The following is a 19,070-nucleotide window of genomic DNA, read 5'->3' as shown; positions in this document are numbered from 1 at the left end:
GGATGACGAATGAAATGGATGACGGATGGGTCGGATGAAGAAATTTCACCCGCCATCCATCCAGCACCCGATTTTATTACTTTTTATTATTTAATGTTTTTTTACATATAACACATTATTAAGATAAAAAATATTCAAATTTTCCTTTTTTTTTATACTCTCAATATATTTATTTTGTGAACCTACCCACCAGAAAGTTAAACTAAAATAGTAATCTAACTTTATTGTAAAAAATCATCATTTTTTTTAAATTGAAACATATAAACACACAACACCCGTTTATCTCTCGATCCACCCGTTTCACCCATGGATGATGGATGGATGGATGATGGATGATATGTTTCACGGATGACGGACGGGTTGGATGAGATTTTAAAAGAACGGATGGATGACGGATGACGTTTCACCCGACTCGAACCCGATCTTTTGACATCCCTAAATGGATGAATATTTAATCGAATGCAAGTAAAATTGACATCTTTATTAACTCTTTTAAATTTAAATTTCACTAATATAACCTAGACCTAGTAAAATGGGCCAAACCCGAATGACCCGACCCCAAAAAAGATGACCGGAGATCCGAAAATGACCCAAACTTGCTTGACCCGAATACGACCTGATGCCCGAATTGACCCGATCCAAGGTGACCCAACATGAAAAGACCAACCCATAATTGACCTAATCCCAAATGACTTGAAGTGACCCAAAATGATCCAAAACGACTAGTACTAAGTCATATTAATATTATATATATCAAAATAAAGTTTCATTGGTTAAAACAGTCCCTAATAAATAATTAAATTTGCAAAAGAGTATTTCTTAATCAACATAGTACTAATTTAAGTGCTTAGCCATTAACTCAAAAGCAACCCGACCCAAAATGACCATACCCGAAAATGACCCGACAAAAGGTCACCCGAAATTGTCCCCGAAACTTGAAAATGACCCGACCCGATCCAATCCGACCCAAAATGTGTGACAGACCCGAAATAACCCGACCCAAACTGATCCGACTGGTAACCGACCGAGTGACCCATTTTGCTAGGTCTATTAATGTCCCTCTTGATTTGAGAGAAAAAAAAAAAGAGTATAATTTTAGAATTTTCCATAATACCCCTTTAGAAAGACTTAACTAACGAATTGGTTGGCTTTTAGCTAAATTTGGCCCAAAAACTGTAAAGTATAATCATACTCATACACATGGCCCATGGGGTCAAATCCTCTCTTTTTTCTTCACGCTTCAAAACCTTGTTTAGTTGAAGGCCTTGAAGCGTCTACTTTCTTGTCTCCCACCAAAAATACAAGTTCCTAAGAACGCCCCCCAACTTTTCGCAATTACAAGAACAAAACTTTTCAAACTCACTACACACTAGACACAACCACAACACAACCCTGTGTGTTAGCCGCTTTTCTCCGCTGTTTCAAGATTAATGCTCTCAACTCTCAATGGCTCTCCGTTTTGAGGTATACCCTCTATTCAACACTTTCTTTAGGTTTTTATTTTATTTGTGCCGGACGAGTATTTTAATCAAACGTATAGAATCTATTAAATACAGAGTAAAAAGGTTGCATGTATGTACGCAGCTTTACCCTTGTATTAGAATTGCATTGAATGAACCTGTGGCGTAATAAGGTCGGCTTTCTCTTTTATGTTCGAAATAGAATACTGCATTGAGTGGAATTGTGTGGGTAATAAGGTCGAATGTATGCAGCTTTACCTTCGTGTTAGAAATACAAGAGGTTTTTTCTTTATAACGCGTTATTAAAAGAATTCCCATAAGGTCGATAGTGAGTCGTTTTGTTTTATTCCATAGTATTACAATGCCAAATAATGATTCTTTGATTCCTATGTCATGGGATGTGGTTCATATTATTCCATAGTATTACAATGCTAAATAAAGACTACCTATTTGTGTTTCAGTGGAGTCATAGAGGAAAAGATTGTTATTTCCGACATTCCCTAACTGTACTTGCCATAGACGATTGTTGTTGTTGTTTTTTGGAACGGTTTATAATATGCAGCATAAAGCGTGGAAGCAATATGATTTAGTTTATGGTTTTATTGCGGTCTAATTGGTTATTTTGTGAAGATTTTAGGAAGGTTTAATAGAGCTCGTGCAGCGGTGTTAACTCTTCCCCACTTTGTTTGCCATACGCCTCTTTTCATGCCCGTGGGTACTCAAGGTTTGTCAAAGAATTCTCATTGTGCGTTACTAGTATTGTGTCTTTAAAGTAGACGGAATAATAGTTAGACCGCGCGATACTTTATATTCCCAATGTCTTATCAAGATCTTCATACTTTACCCACCAGTGGGCGGTGCAGATGCTCCAAGTGATAAAACTCACTTTTTTCCGATAATTGGGAATCTTTCACGGCTAATTTGGCCAAAGTCATAATTAGAGAAATGGTAACAGATTTTATCATAATGGACAACGCCTCAACAGTACATGTAGAACTGACTGTGATTTGTTTTGAGATGTATCCTTGATTGCTTATGATTTAAGGCTCGCTTTAGTGAGAGTTGTTTGTTGAGGTAATAGAGGCCAAAGTAAAGGGAAATGGAATTGAAGTTATGGCGGTGAAGGGAGGAAAATAGGCGGTGAGTACATTATCCCTAGGGGGAGGTAGGTCACTATTATCCGCTTAATGAGATAATCAGGGTCCTCCTCTTCGTCCCCTTATCTATTTCACCACCATCATTACCTCATAATTTCCTTTATGTTGACCTATTATCCAGGTAGTTGTCTTTCATGCCAAATTAGCCCTTAGGACTGAGTGAACTGAAGAGGATCGTTTAAATTTATTGTGATAGAATTTGAATCACTGGTATGGATGTACAGGGACCATTAAAGGCTTGACAACAAGGCAGCTCGAGGAAATTGGTTGCCAAATCATACTTGGAAACACATATCATTTGGAACTCCGTCCAACTTCAGAGTTGATTGATGAACTGGGTGGTCTCCACAAATTTATGAATTGGCCGAGGGCAATGCTCACTGACTCTGGTGGCTTTCAAATGGTTTGTACTTCGTATAATTTTATATGCCAGTTGCACTTGCTTTTGTGTTTGTTTACCTTCAGAACACTCGAACATTGCCTTCATTGGCTTTTTTTGAGCTAAATCTGCAGTAATGATGCTCTAAATTCTGAGGACTAAAACTTTCCTTCTTAATATATACAGGTGTCTTTGTTACATTTGGCTGATATTACTGAGAAGGGTGTCACCTTCCAGGTATATGTTACTATTATTTTTCCTAGTTTCCTTGATTATGTAGTTGACCCAATTCATTAGGATCATCTGAAAACAACCACTTTATATGTTCGTTATAGCTTATAGGGTAAGGCTTTTGGCCCCTTTCTCCGGCCATGGGCAGGAACTTTTGAGACACTAGGGTGATGACGTGCAGTTGACATTTTGTGTTGGTACCAAATCTCTGTGCTGCGTTAGTACTTGCTCTTCAACTTCATCCCGAAAATGAAATTCCTGGGATGTAGCTATTCAGGTTGAAATTTTGGAATTGGAATGTGACTTTAGGATCCTTAACTATCGAAAATTCCGTTTGAGAGATTCCTTTTTGTTCACGACTCAACTTCCTGAACATTAGACTTGGGCTTCTGTTGTTAAATTTGTAAACTGCCCTCCGCTCTATGGTGTCTCTTATTCTTGTAGTTCATGATTGAACACCATTGTTATTTGAAAGTTTTATATATCTGGTTCGGCCATCTTTCTTGCTTACAAGAAATCTTTGGTTGATCAGTCCCCAGTTGATGGAAAGCCAATGCTTCTTACACCGGAGGATTCTATCCAAATTCAGGTAATAACAGTCAGTCACACTTCCCGCTTATCAAGTCTCCATCAGTTTAATCTAGTTGTTACAAATTTAGACTCACTGTTATTTGCTTAAAACACCTTTTAGCCGCCTTCATGCAATATAATTTTCTTTGCAGAACAGGATCGGAGCTGATATAATAATGGCCCTAGACGATGTTGTAAAAACAACTACCACTGGTCCTAGGGTTGAGGAGGCTATGTATCGTACACTTCGTTGGATAGACAGATGCATTGAAGGTGAGCTTAGGGTCAATTAATTTTCTTTGTTGCTGATTCATTTGCTTTCCTCCAGATTAAGACCTGTGAGTTGTGACTTAAGCTTGTTGCAATGTTCAATCGGTGACATGTATGATGTATCCTTAATATGATGTTGCAATTGAGTCACTGACTCACTGTGACCATTCACCCAAAAATTGGCGTAGGGTGTAATTGAGCTTGGATCTTGCTCGACAAGCCTTCAAAATCGTTTTTTCGTCAAGGCTCGACTCGAGTTTGAGACCAATATTAGCAGAGCCTAAGAATCTAAGATACGAAGGATTGAAATGGAAAAGTTAGTTTCAGGTCGTTTTTTTAAGTATGTTGTTTTAATGAAGTAAATTTTGAAAAAAAAAAAATAATGAATCAATCTGGTCTCGATCTGAGCCAGAAGCCAATTGGAAGTTCATTCCAGCTCAAGCTCACATCGGCAGGTTTACACCTGTACGTCCTGTAGGCGTCACTCTTGGTGAATTTGACACAGCATTGAGTACACTGAAGATATAAAAAGTTGTGTACTTAGGGTTTTCCTCTCTTTTTTTCATTATTTCGTTTCCTTGATATCGACTGGGGACTGAAACTCTGGAGCTTATGCTTAAACGTTTGCTTAGAGTTGTCTTTCATCTTGTTTCTTGATAGACAGATAGTTGCATGTTTTACCTCGTGTAACTTTTCTCTCCTATTCTGACATACAGCTCACAAGAGGCCAGATGAACAGAATTTATTTGGCATTGTTCAAGGTGGTTTAGATCCTAAACTAAGGTCAAATATTACTTATTACCTCTAATTTTGCCTCTCTGACTTACCATATACCCGTTGCTTTCTATTCTTCTGTTTTTTGTGTCTACTAATTCAAATTTGCTCCGTTTTAGCGCTTATTTTATATTTTTCTCTCAATTTTGACAGGGAAATTTGTGTAAAAGGCTTAGTGGAAAGAAATCTACCTGGGTATGTTTGTGTCCTATCCTCAAATGTTCAGGACTCGCCTTACATAAATACCTAAAAGAGATGTTCTGCAGTCTGCACAGTTATTTTGTTGAGACCACACTTTTAGTATGAGACGGTCTCTTGAGTGACAACTAACTGCTAACCTTATGTTTCAAGTATTATCATTCTCACAGCAATTTCTGACCTGTTTCAGGTATGCTATTGGTGGTTTATCAGGTGGTGAAAGCAAGGATTCGTTTTGGCGCATTGTTGCTCAATGCACAGCTGCACTACCTGAAGATAAACCACGATATGTTATGGTAGTATCAAGTTTCTATGGCAAATAATGGAGTAATAATGTCCTGGTCTCTTGCATACATTACAGATTTTTTTTTTTATTTGTTCAGGGTGTTGGTTATCCGCTGGACATCGTCGTCTGTAGTGCTCTTGGTGCGGACATGTATGATTGTGTTTACCCTACACGCACTGCTCGTTTTGGGACTGCTCTTATACCTGAGGTGCTTTCATTTTACTCTTAGCATTTGATTAGCTAAAAGTTTAGAGGGAAAGGGTATTTGGCATGTACTTTGTCATTTCACTTCAGCAGCGTGCCCTCTGTCTAAACCGTACACTCTGACACGTCGTTTTGGGCCCAAACATGAAACATTTCACAAAATACCCGTGTATGACATTTCAGTTGAGTCAGAGTAAGATAGGGTAAATAACCTCTTATAATAAGGACAGTTATGATGCTAACAAGTTTTGAACCGATGCTCCTCAATGACATTTCCATTTTGTTAGCTTATATCGGTCGGCTGACTTGTAAATTCAGCGAAAAATTTATTGCGTTAATGTTGGGATTTACATATCATGTTAATGTAGGGTGTGCTGAAGCTAAAGCACAAAGCAATGGCTGATGATACTCGTCCAATCGATCCTTCTTGTGCTTGTGCGGTAATAATGCTTTAAACAAGACTCTTCACAAACTGTAAAACCGCCTTCTATCTACGTAAGCTGACTTGGATCATGTTTCTATAGGTCTGCAAGACATACACAAGGGCTTATATTCACTGTCTCGTTACAAAAGACGCAATGGGCTCACAGCTCGTGTCATATCACAACCTCTACTATATGCTGAAGGTAATAACTTAAAGATTAAATTTTCAAGATGATATTAGTATTGGTTTCCATTCATACTGAAATTTATGTTTTGTTTTCCTGCAGTTGAGCAGAGATCTTCATACATCGATTGTTGAGGGACGATTTCCAGAGTAAGTCACCACTTATCAACTATAGCAGTATAGCCTATAGTGTGAATATTACGTAATGCTCTTTGTAGAGCTGTTCCTCATATTTCTCTCGATTTCCTGCAGGTTTGTTTGCAACTTCTTACTGATAATGGTATCTTACTAACTCTATATGAATAGCTGATCCGTTATGTGGACCAGTCTTATGATAATCTTATCATAAGACTGTTTCATATTAGTATTCTGTCGCTCTGTCTGATTGATAACTGTAATTTGTTTGGATAGTTTCCCAAAGGTGATGTACCAGAGTGGGTTCGCGATGCCATGAAGGTTGCCGGGATTGATATTTCTCCATGTTGTGCTTCAGAGTTCAGACTCTTGACTTGATTAGAAACAAGACATTGTATAAATCCACGGGCTCTAATTTTCAACACAGCACGGAGCAGGCAGTGGCACTAACGGATCTCTATACTATCACTCGGAGTCCACAGTAAACGAAGAATGATATTACTTTTTGTTCATTTTGTTCAATTTTTATACTAAAAAAAACATTACTCACATTTTTTTGTATATTTAACGTGACGCCAGAAACAAAACTTTCTGGTACTGCCATTGGAGTCGTTCTCTCCCGCCTAGGCAGCATTTTTGGCAACAATTATCGGGTGATGTATTAGTAATTACTTAGTAGCAGTTATACTTCTATAGGTAGGATTTAGGAAGTAACATTCTTTTGAGCAAATGGATAGGGTTCTATCCCACAATTTTTGGACTACAAATACTTGGTTCCAGTACCATTTCTTCCCCTTTTTTCCTCCTCGAAACGACGTTCCTTTTATTACCAGACTTAAGAAATAAATCATCATTGACAGGTTGTAATGTCGACATTCTTGCTTATAACGGTTGTAAATTACAACAAATGAGTGATATATATCACCCTAAAAAAAGAGTGTGAATGATTTTATAGTGTCATTATAAATTATTCTCATTCAAGATGGTTATAAATGACCATTTATGATTTTCAAATAGCTACTTGCACGCAAAAAAGTGGTGTTAGTAGAGTATGAGATGCAAAATGGATGGGAATGATTAGCCAAGTGATGAAGTAAACAACTCATAAACACAATCGGGTTGACTGGTCTTAATTACACAACTGTATATGTACGGTCTGACACTCATGTACTGTACTGCACCTGACATGCTAACTGCTGCGAAGTACCCCATTTCCTGCCCCCACCAACCTATATTTGGTTCAACAGCTCAGCTTTGGCAGCTCTCACCATCTTATAATCACCTATTTTGGATACTTCCTCTATAGCACTATTCCGATTAATTGTTTACCTGTTTTATTTTTGTATGAACTAGACACAAGTTGATCTTTGATCATTTAAGATCTGATCTTATTATAAAACCCGTTGTCCATAAATACGTCATCTCATACAAAAGCACAGTCGATCACCTATTAGATTTCTATTCTCAACACCATAACTTTAACAGATCCTAACCCGATATCAAATTCCAAGTACCGATTCCAGCCCCGGCCCGTTTTATTAATTAATTTCACTTCTAGCCTGCTGTCTTCCCCAATCTTGCCCGATCTTTACAACAAAGCATGTATGCACACTTATTAATAACAAAACACAAAGTACTGTATAATATCGTGTATAGTTTAATCACTTATAGAAAATGTGTAGATGAAGATAAGCAGCTTCTAAGAAAGTTCACCCTCATCATCCTCACATGTCGGTACACTGTCTGAACTAAGCGTGAGCTTTATGCATGAAGCCCGTGCTTTTTAGGTGGCCATATTCTTATTGTTTCAATATGAAAATCAAATAAACACACAATACAACAAAATTATCGTGTCATAGGAGAACTCACAAGTTATTGGATGAGACGATCTTATACAGTAAACGTTTTATTAATTTGTTGTAAAAGTTAGGATGAAATTAGGCATTCTGCTCAAATTATAAAGCATTTTTTATTGTGTGAAATTTAGGTCATAGTTGTATTGACCAGGTAAAGAGGAGTTATTGGCCCTTATTGCCAGCAATTTTGACGAGGTGGATTATGATTTAATTTATGATGTGATTTCCAGTTAATTAGTAAGATGCACGTACTGGATGTACAGTCATTATATTTCATTTTCATTGTTTGAGTGCTTGACTTCGTAAAACCAATACGATTTTGATGTCTACCATTTAAGTACCGGCACATATTTATCCGTTTACTTCATTCTTCCATGTTTATACTTAGTCAAGCCGCAAATAAACCTTTCTACACCAACAATATGTATGTATAATATACGGAGTACATAGATAAGAATATATACGGAGTAGCATCATCATCTTCATCCATTTAATATTCCATTACTTTGAATTCAAGTACCACCCGTCATCATCCGTATTTTACATAATTTAAATTATATATGGAGTACTATATCTTTTGTACGAGTATATTTTTAACCATCTCATTGTGAGTCTAGAGGATTAGTAAATACAGAATATTTATATAATTAAACGAGAAATATGAGAAGTACTCCGTGGTCAATACAAATTTTCATACAGAATGATATACAAGTAATAACTATTTTAGTTTCCGATAAGTTAGTTTAGTTAAATTTGATTAATCTCGCTCATATCATAATATACTCGTATGAGTATAAGCTATATGTATGATTTACCTAATTAACTTTCCAAATACTTGATTTCTAACTCTTGTTGTTTGCTCACTTTATAAGCACACCTTTCCAAAAGTTGGAAATGACCCTAACCCATAATTTTGTCCGATGATTTTTCTAAAAGACGCCAAAGAATTGTGGAAAAAGTAAAAAAACAATAAAAAATATTGACCCTTCTTTCTTCTAGCCTTTTAAATTAATATCCACTAAATTCCCGTCAATTCTGTACGTTTTTCTTATTTTGATATCTCAGCCATTTATTTACATTTTCGTTTAAGTATCTAAAAGTTATTAATTTTTAAATTATTTATATCTTAATTCCTTTGTTTCATGTCTCAAAAGTAAACGTAAAGAATTGATAAGTAGAGTCGGACTAGTAAGCCCACATAGAATTATAGAAACATGGTTGAAGTGTCCAAGGTTGCTTAGAATTTTTAAACATCTTCCTATATAAAGGCAGCTCATCTGCCCAAGACCACTTCATAAGCTGAGATTCAAAATCTCATGCTTACGAAGAGAGAAAAAAAAGAGATTATTATTAATTATTAAGATTAATGAGAGTTTAATCAATGAAAATATAATTTATAAAATTATATTATAATTATTAATATTATCAAGATGGTAAAATGCAAGAAGCACCCAAAACACAAGCAATCTCCAGGGGTATGCTCCTTATGTCTTTCAGAAAAACTCTCAAGAGTATCATCAACAACTCGAACCCGATTCACGGGTTCAAGAGCCCTAGCTTACTATTGCTCATCTTCTTCACTTTCCTCGAGTGAAGACGAGTCGTCTTGCCCTTCGTCTTCTGCCTCTCCTATGCATCATAATGAAGAAATTCACCATCCAAGGAATTTTTCAAATAATGTGAATAATATGGTGAAATTTTTTGGTAAAAGTAAATCAATGAATTTTGGTGGGTCATTTAATTATAAGAAGAAAATTGTTGGTGGGTTTTGGTCTAAATTTGTTCGTCCTAGAAGAAAGGGTGATCATTTGAAGCATGGTAATGATATTAGTATATGCCATGATGATACTAATAATCAAGTTTATATGTCACAACCTTTTGTTGCAAGTTCTAGCAATATGGTCGCATGTTAATTACTCCTTCCATCTCAGCTATTTATTTACTTTTTTATATTCATTGTGAAAATGTGAAGGGTATTTTAATTAAAGGTAAACTATAGATGATTAATAGCAGAGTCAGAAAAGACAATTTTTAAAAAGTTAGCAAGATAATGGATGGATAATTTCTTAATTTTGTGAATACTTTTCAAGGATGATTTAGCAATTTTTGAAATTATTATATTATACAAATGGTGTCTCTTCTCACTTTTTTTTTTCCTCTCCACCATTAAATATGTGTGTTGATTGGTGGTACATTTTAGCTTCTAGATAATTTCTTTTGGTGTTGTAATTTGTATTATAGAGGCTTTAATTGTGATCTTATATTTTTGTACAAAATTAATACCAAAAGCGATATTTAGTGCGAGTACGTTGTATAATAATTGTTGGATATTGTACATGTGACATGCACATATTATACTCATACTCCCTTTGTCCCCGAACTTTATTTTGTTTATCTTTAGTGAATGATAAGTGGATTATAATGGAAGAGTATGATCAAATTACTCAGTAAAAAGTTTTTTAATATGAAAAGGTAAGTAAATGAATAAGAGACCCTAAGATAAAATAGATAACACAAAATCTCATTGAAGATGGACGATATCCGTCACAACTCACAAGCTTGTGACGGATACCGTTTCCTCTCACAAAATATCCATTGAGAGGTGAGTGGGAAGCACATGGGGGTGCCCCACCTTGTCCCCTCTCCCTTTTGTGAGAGGTCACAAGCTTGTGACGGAATTAGCCTGTCACAAGCAAGACTGACTGAATAGATAAACAATGACTAAAACAAAAAGAATATTTATATAACTTCGAATATCAGATATCGTAAAAATTTGGGAAAGGCAATAAAATAGATCCGGTAGTATTGCATGCGTAGAAGGAGTGTAGAATTAGTTAAAGAAATCGTCCACAAAAGACAGCGAGGAAAAGTGATGAAAGAAGCTGTCAATTCATATTCAATCTGTATGTGAGAATATTCCAATGCATTTTTATGTTATCTACTTCTGAATATCGTATTTTATACATAGATGTATCATATTCATTTGACACAAATTCTCGTTTATGACGATGATATCCGATGTATTATATTTGTCAAAAAGTTCGGGTGATAACCATGTGAATCTGCCAACTTGTAAATAGTACGAACATACAGTAAATAATATGCACCTCTATATAATATTTTATTACTAATAATTTGACATTACATGAAAAATGCTAATTAATAGGAATATTTATAATAATTGGGCCTCAACCATCACCTTAAGGTTTTGGTTTTAAAGATGCCATGGTCAGCACGAGTAACAGGTTTGGAGACCGCAGGAATAGAAGTAGTGGGTACGGGGTCACTGTGGGGAACATGGGACACGGTTACACTACTTGGGGCAGGAGACTCGGGTTCGTTTGGTGTGGATGTAGGCGGTGTTTGGGTGACAGTAGGTGAAAGACGCGAAGGGGAGCGGACTGGAGTGGTTGGGGTCGGGTTTATAGGGGTAGAGACCTGACGAAAAATGGTATAAGGTGAGACATCATCATTTAAGAAGTCATATGTGGAAGAGGCAGGGACGTTGTTGTTGGCAAAAGGAAAACTCGTTTCGTCAAAACGAACATGGCGACTCAATATGATCTTTTTGATTTTGAGGTCTAGACACTTATAGCCACGGTGGTTGTCGGGATACCCAAGAAAAACACAAGGTAATGAACGAGCTTGTAACTTGTGTATTGTGGTGGATGGAATGAGGGGATAACAGAGACATCCAAAGACTCGAAGGTGTGAGTACGAGGGATGTCGCGGATATAGGTAGTATAATTGTAATACCCGCCCTTTTAGGGACCCCTTGACCAGCGTTGACTGACCTTGGGAGCGGAAATGGTTCTTAGAAGTGCATGCCAAAGCTATCTTGGGTTACGTGTCTTGTGTGGTACTCGATAGAGTAGAGGCTACTCGATCGAGTAGTGTAGGTACTCGATCGAGTAGGAGGTTACTCGATCGAGTGTGTGTGGTACTGGATCGAGTATCGAGTTTTCAGCGAGGGTTTTTAATCGCGTTTTGTTAAATCCGCAAGTCATTTCCGCCTAATTCCTTCTATCCTCTAGTCACCCCTTTCCCTTCTCTTCACCATAAAACCTCCATGGAAGCCCTTTGAAGGTCCTTTTGCCTTAGGAGAGCATAGCTTGAGTCGGGTAGCGGTCTTTTGTCGGGTTTCTCTTTATAGGTATGTCATCATCATCATCATCCGTACCTTTGTCTTTACAGTTAGGGTTTGCTTGATAGTAATAGGTGATTGTGTTGTGCTTATAGGCTTTGCTTGGTTGCTGGATATGTCATATGTTGGCATGGATTGGTTGCAGTTGCTTAAAGGTAGGTCCGCCTACTCAGTTTCTGTAGATGGTCTAGTGTGTCGGTTGTTGTGGTTGTTGTGTGTTGTTGATTGATTCAGACGGTTGTGATTACACATTGTTGATAGATTCAGACGATTGTTGATATTGTGATTGTGATTGTTTGTCTATGGTTCTCGAGATGCGTTCTCGGCTGAGTGGAGTCACTTGCGGGAGTGGCTTCACGCCCTAGTTTCGCCCTTCGTGGAACCCGCCACGGAAGGGGATGTGCACATTAATGGGACAGGGTTATCGCTCGGTATGATGAGCGGGGATTTGGTGGGTACGGCTGCGGTCCCCCACTAGCGGTAGTCCATGGACGATCGGTGACGGAGATTGATCGGTGTGGGTGTGCTTGTGTGTGGCTGATTGTGTTACATTGAGTTGTCAGTTGTTGTTGGCTTTGTTGTGTTTTATCTCAGTACTGACCTTGGGTGGTTGTCTTGTTTGTTTATGTGTCTGCCGTGATCCCTTATGGTGAGCAGTCTGTCTTAGCAGGTGTTGACATCGTTGATAGCTGGAGTCCGGGCAGGGACGAGTCTCCACGAGATTGATAGTTATAGCAAGTAGACTTTGAGTTGTATCTTTTATATCATCAGTTGGTTTTAAATCAGTTGTAACATAACACAATAGTTCTTTTATCGGCATTTGATTATTACTGTCCTCGGGCAACCGAGATGGTAATGCCTTTATATGCTAAGGAAAGCCTAGTTAAGGCTCCTTTGGATATGGGGGTGTTACAAAGTGGTATCAGAGCGACGATTTTGGAACCTGTAACAAAAGAAAATAATGAACGTAGTGAGTCTAATAAAATGAACCTGGTGTATGTGTAATGGGAGCCCCGCTGATGCTAGATTTTGGGTGAGTAGGCGCCCTTATTTCAAAATCTTGGCCCCATGACACTTAAGCCAGTCACATGGTGTGGGAAGGTGGAGCCCGTGTGTATATGGATGATGTGTATGTTAATAGTGTCGGAGTTATCTGAGGTCGAGTCTTTGCTAACATAGAGATGGGTATAATGGTTGCGTTTGGATAATGCTTAGTGAAGTTTTGGCTCGATTAACGAGCTTGTATGATGATTCCGGGATCCGTGACAAAAGTTTATTTGATAGAAATGCGTGGAAATGTGAAGGTGTATGCTATAATAGAAGAGTGAACATGTGGGTGTTGGCTTTAAGTTGATAATAACGGTAGCCATGTATGAGTTTATAAACCCTACCGTAATTGCAACGATGATAGTTATAGAATTGTTGAGTTATAATATGAAACATAGCATATAGTAATGCATCTATGTCTTGTTTATTGGTTGAAATTTTTCCGCTGCGTGACAAACGATTTATGTAAGATGACTTGCTTATGATTGAATTTGCAACATGATAGACCAATTTGTTGTGAAGAGTATGCATTTCCATGATATGTGAAAGAAGGAATTAATGTTAATTATATGATTCATGTCGAGAAGGACTCGAGCTTAGTAGTAATGTGTTAGAACAAGTTTTAAGTATGATAAGAGTACGTGATTAAACTCATGAGTGACTCGGTAGCAGGTAAACCGAGTTGAGTAATTTGTTGTAGCATAGTATGGCATGAGCCTTAATTGTTGAGACGATATGGTAATGCGTGAGTAAGTGTGATGACTAGTGGCGACTTCCGAACTCAGTTTGGAATCTACATGTGGTATTGTTTTGCAGGAATCTTCGATTTATCTCGTATTTCTGACTGAGTACTTAACTATACTTGACCGAGTGCGAGTGCGTACTAGATCGAGTAGACCTCACTCGATCTAGTTAAGAAGCTATGACGTCGAGATGTGGAAGAATTCCTGCAGATACTCGACGAAATAGATCCTACTCGATCGAGTAGGGTGGTACTCGATCGAGTAGGTTACTGTTGTTGGAGCCGGTGTCCTCCAGTTAGTGCGGATAACGTTATTGCACGTACACTTGTACGGACAAGTGGGAGCTTGTTGGGGCTGGTGTCCTCCACAGTTAGTGCAATGACATATAAATCTCTAAAAGGATTAAAGGGTATACTTTTGTATTATTATCAGTTGGTCCACGTTTATCAATAACGGTTGGCTTGCTAGATAAGTTTGACGTTATTGTCATACAGATGGCGGTGATCAACTGGTCCCTAAAAGTCACACCTATAGGATACGTTTGAGAGATGTGACGGTATGAAAATACAGTCATGTTGATGCCTAATATGACTAAGCGGTTAGTCAGAGTTATTGACTAATAATTAGTCAAACGCGATGTTGAGATAATTATTTAATACGGATTAAATAATACTGGCTAAGGTGAATTAAGCGATTAATTCGTAAATTGAATATAAACGGTTATATTTAATTAATGTATATTGAATTAATTAATTATACAATATTGTCATTGTCGGACAAGTATTAATATGTCGACTATTTCATGTTACTAGTCGATATTTTAATATCCGATATAGGATGACGATTTATAGTTAAAACCCGTCATATACATTTTAGCAAAACAAGTCGGACCACGAGTTAAATAAGGAGAAAGTGGAAAGCCCCTCCCTCCCTAATCACTCGGTTGGCCGAGAATAACAAAAGGAGAGTCACTCTCTCCTTTTGACCTAATCATTCTCATTTGTAGAAAAATTAGGGTTTTGGAGTCATTTTCTCTCCGAAATTCTAGATCTCACATCAAAACCTCACAAAAACTCTCTCAATATTGCAAGGCAATCAGAGAGCAATTTCTAGCACAAGGGGCATAGTCTCAGACGATCTTGGGTGCAACAATTAGGAGGAAATCTACATTGATTTCTGTTCTTAGGCCGATTTGCATTAGGACCCGAGGTTGATTCTTATTCTTTTATTGTTTCTCTTGTTTTTCGTTTATGACAATTAATCACATGATAAAATTTCGTTATAGTCCTTAATTTTAAGGGGTTTTATACGGATATTACCCTACAAGTGGTATCAGAGCGAGGCCACGTAAATTTTTCATCGTGATTTTCATAAAACGATTTGAATCGATAATTTTTTTTTGCCTTGAAAACCGTTCGGCGAACTGTTTTGGTTTGTTGTTCTGATCGGCGAAATGATCAATCAATTGGTTTTGTTTTCGATTTGTTTTTGCATATTGTTATTATAAACGATTATTAAAAGCAATATGTTTAAGGTTTTGTCAATTGAAATTTTAATTTAATACGGATTAGATCAAAATTGCAATTGGTTTTTTTGTTCAATTGTTGAATGTCGCGCTGAAAGAAAAAAAAAAAATTCGTGTTTTTTTTTATTTTTTCGGCCATTTAATGTAAACAATACGGATTTTGTGCACTCGCTTGATTGTGAAACGGTTCACACACGTACCATTTAGTTATTTTGAAGCGGTTTAAAGTAACGGATTGTAATGGATTAAAATTAAGTTGATAAAAGCGGTTTTGTCATATAATTTTAAGTGATAAAAGGTGGTTTGGATAAATTTAACATAATTACGGAATTATGTCACGAATAAATTTTGTTTTTAGTTGATGCTGTAATACTCCGTATTTATAAGTCTTGGGGTACTTTATCGAGTAGGCCTTACTCTGTCGAGTAAGGGTAAGTTGCGTTTTAGAAAAGTTTCTGACCTGTAGAGTACTCTATCAAGTAGCCTTAGGTACTCGATAGAGTAAGGGGGTACTCTATCAAGTAGCCTTAGGTACTCGATAGAGTAAGGGGGTACTCTATCAAGTAGCCTTAGGTACTCGATAGAGTAAGGGGGTACTCTATCAAGTAGCCTTAGGTACTCGATAGAGTAAGGGGGTACTCGATCGAGTAGCCTTGGGTACTCGATCGAGTAGCCGGTTTTGCGGGGAGTTTTCTCGGGTTTTGTTAATTATGCGATTAAGGTATATAAGCTTTGTCGTCATTATTCTAAATCACTTTTACAAAACCTAAATTACTGTTTAAGAGAGAAAGCAAGCAAGTTCATCTTCTTAATCGCATTATTAGCAATCCCCGGAGTTTGGAGGGTCAGTTCTTATCGTTGTTCATACCGTTGAGTTCCTTGCGTCGAGGGTAAGATCTATGTACCCTTTTTATTGTCTTTCCTTTGATTTGGTTAAACCCTAATTTAGAGATTTGGGGGTTTTATGTGTAGTATGTGATTTGGTAGCCTCTATGTGTTGTATGATAGGAGGAGGGTTCATAGAAGAAGCTTTTTGACTCAGCAGTAGAGACCGTCTGATTGTGTGCATACCAGGTAGGATTTCCTACTCAGTATTAGTCCCATAATGGGATATTGGTTGATGTATTGTGTTTGGTTGTTTGATATAGTAATTGTATTGTGATTGTGGTTGTGATCGTTGTTGATGGTTCGCGAGGCGTGGCCTCGGCTGAGTGGGGTCACTTGCGGGAGTGGCTTCACGCCTAGTTTCGCCTTACGTGGAACCCGCCGGAGAAAGGGATGTGCACATTAATGGACAGAGTTATCGCTCACTATGTGGAGCGGGGATTTGGTGGGTACGGCTGCGGTCCCCCATTTGGCGGGCGGTCGGTCCAAAGGTGGACGATCGGTGATTGAGAGGATTGGAATTGGTGTGGTTGTGTGTGTGCGTGACTGCCTAAGTCGTCTCGTATGTCTTATTGTTGATATATACATTGGAATTGTGTGATTAGTATTGACCCCGTTTAAATGTTTTAAAAACTGTGGTGATCCATTCGGGGTGGTGAGCGATTTGCTTGACGGTATATCTTGGATACGCGTGGGATCTAGGCGGGGATGGAGTCATCACATATCGAGTCTTTAGTCTTACGTTTGTGTTTGTTAAGGCGATTCCATTCGGTTGGTTTATAGTTTGAGAACAGTTGTATTTTGCTTACAGTTGGTTTGTTATGTAATCACTTAAAGTTATTTAATAAAGTACGTTTCCTTATTGTCTTATGATTATCATTGCCTCGGGTAACCGAGATGGTAGTATCCTTATACCTGAGTGGTCCTGGTAAGGCGCTTGGAGTATGGGGGTGTTACAAATGGTATCAGAGCGACGATCCTGAAACCTGTAACCAATGAATCTAATGAACCTAGGGAGTCTAATTAAAATGAACCCGGAGTAGAAGTTGTAGGAGCTAATGCAAAGACTTGGGAGACGTCCTAAAGTCGCGAACTCGCCCTACAATTTTGAACCGGTCACCATGGGATATAATTCGGGATCGCTATGTGTTTACTAATGCTCTATTGTGTGTGTTGGATGGATGAGTGTTATATAGTTGAATGGATGTGTGGTGGAAAGGATGAAGGTAATTTTTTTTTTTTTTTTTTTTTATGATAACATGAATTGTGATGGGAATTACTACGGGTTACTATTGTGTATATGCATATGATTGCGTGCATATGATTGGATGAATAAGTTGTATGAATACGGGTATGAACGTGATCTATGATTTGGTTGAAAAGATGAGTTAAGGAATTGCATGAGAATATGAAATTCATGTGGAGAACATGTTTATGTGATGGAAGTGGATTTTCTACTTTTGCTATGTTAGTAACATGTGACTAGGGAGATTTTATGTCGTATATTATGTTATTGTTGTACGTAAAGGTATAGAATAAAAAGATGTGGGTAAATCATGATTGACAAGTTAAATAATCTATGTGCAAGATGTATGTTGTTGCTTGGCTTTTGGGAGATAGTAACATGTGATTAGGAATACTGGTTTTGTGAGTGTTGAGTTGTTTTTGGTTACCATTGTTGTCGTTTAAGTTGTTTGAAAGAGAAAATCGAATAGTTATGTCGTCTGATTACAACAAAGTTGTCTTTAAACTGTTATAACTTGAGATGCATAAATGATTTTAATGGGATTCCAATTGGAGGTGATAGCTTGTTCTTTTACGATTCTAACGATAGGTCACACGCCCAAAACGACCAAGAAATGAGTGAGTTATGACTGTTTTACGAAAACTGGTCAGTGCTGAGAATTGGGGTACTCGATCGAGTATCCTTGGTACTCGATCGAGTAAGTGGGCACTCGATCGAGTACGTTAGTTACTCGATCGAGTAGCCCTGGTGATTTGTTTTACGTGCTTCTGATCTTCACCTACTCGATCGAGTAAGTCACTTACTCGATCGAGTGGCCTGTACTCGATCTAGTGACCCCTATTTTGGGTCATATGCTTATGTTTTGAATTCGTTACATATTTTGTTTAATTCAAAGTTGTTATATTGCTTCTTTATGCATTGTTTTACATGTATGTTGGTCTTGATACGTAAGTTACCTAATCTTATGGTGAAGTGAGTGACACCTGTGGTGAGTAGGAATTTGGTGGGAGGACATGGGTTATATATGTTGTGATAGATAGTGGAAAAGGAAAAGGAAGATTGTTATGGCTTAATTGAGACATAGAGCATGTTCTCTGAGATGAAATGAGATGAGTGATATGAGTGTGTGTTGGGTGACGTAAAAGTAAGTGAATGTGGGCAGGGGATGATGTGAGTTTATGGAACGTGAGAATGAAAAGATTGAAAGAAAGGATGTGGATAGTAACAATCTGAGATGTATAACGAATTATGGAGGGAGATGGTTAGAAATAGTGTTGAGTAAGAATATATGTAATGAAAGGTCATTTTAGAGGAATTGAGAAGAGTGGTATATAGTGAACTTAATGGAGACAT

At 37.5% G+C, this 19,070-nt stretch overlaps 1 protein-coding gene across 2 annotated transcripts; it reads left to right on the top strand.

Moving 5' to 3' along the window:
* The first annotated feature begins 1,185 nt into the window (after positions 1 to 1,185).
* LOC141596459 (uncharacterized) lies at positions 1,186 to 7,146 on the top strand. 2 transcript variants are annotated; one of them, XM_074416635.1, is made up of 15 exons: positions 1,186 to 1,464; positions 2,091 to 2,184; positions 2,842 to 3,020; positions 3,183 to 3,233; positions 3,760 to 3,816; positions 3,950 to 4,070; positions 4,784 to 4,850; positions 4,995 to 5,036; positions 5,230 to 5,335; positions 5,423 to 5,533; positions 5,898 to 5,969; positions 6,054 to 6,155; positions 6,240 to 6,286; positions 6,389 to 6,416; positions 6,548 to 7,146. In XM_074416635.1, the coding sequence occupies exons 1-15, from the start codon at positions 1,447 to 1,449 to the stop codon at positions 6,647 to 6,649; spliced, it is 1,197 nt and encodes a 398-aa protein (XP_074272736.1). In that variant the 5' UTR covers positions 1,186 to 1,446; the 3' UTR covers positions 6,650 to 7,146. The 2 variants fall into 2 exon arrangements, with proteins under 2 accessions (XP_074272736.1, XP_074272737.1); XM_074416636.1 differs by having other exon boundaries at positions 1,387 to 1,464; positions 2,098 to 2,184; positions 6,548 to 7,038.
* The last annotated feature ends 11,924 nt before the right edge of the window (positions 7,147 to 19,070 follow it).

The sequence above is a fragment of the Silene latifolia genome, chromosome 8 (assembly GCF_048544455.1).
Source record: "Silene latifolia isolate original U9 population chromosome 8, ASM4854445v1, whole genome shotgun sequence".
Taxonomy (NCBI): Eukaryota; Viridiplantae; Streptophyta; class Magnoliopsida; order Caryophyllales; family Caryophyllaceae; genus Silene; species Silene latifolia.
This window is presented reverse-complemented; position numbering and strand designations above follow the sequence as displayed.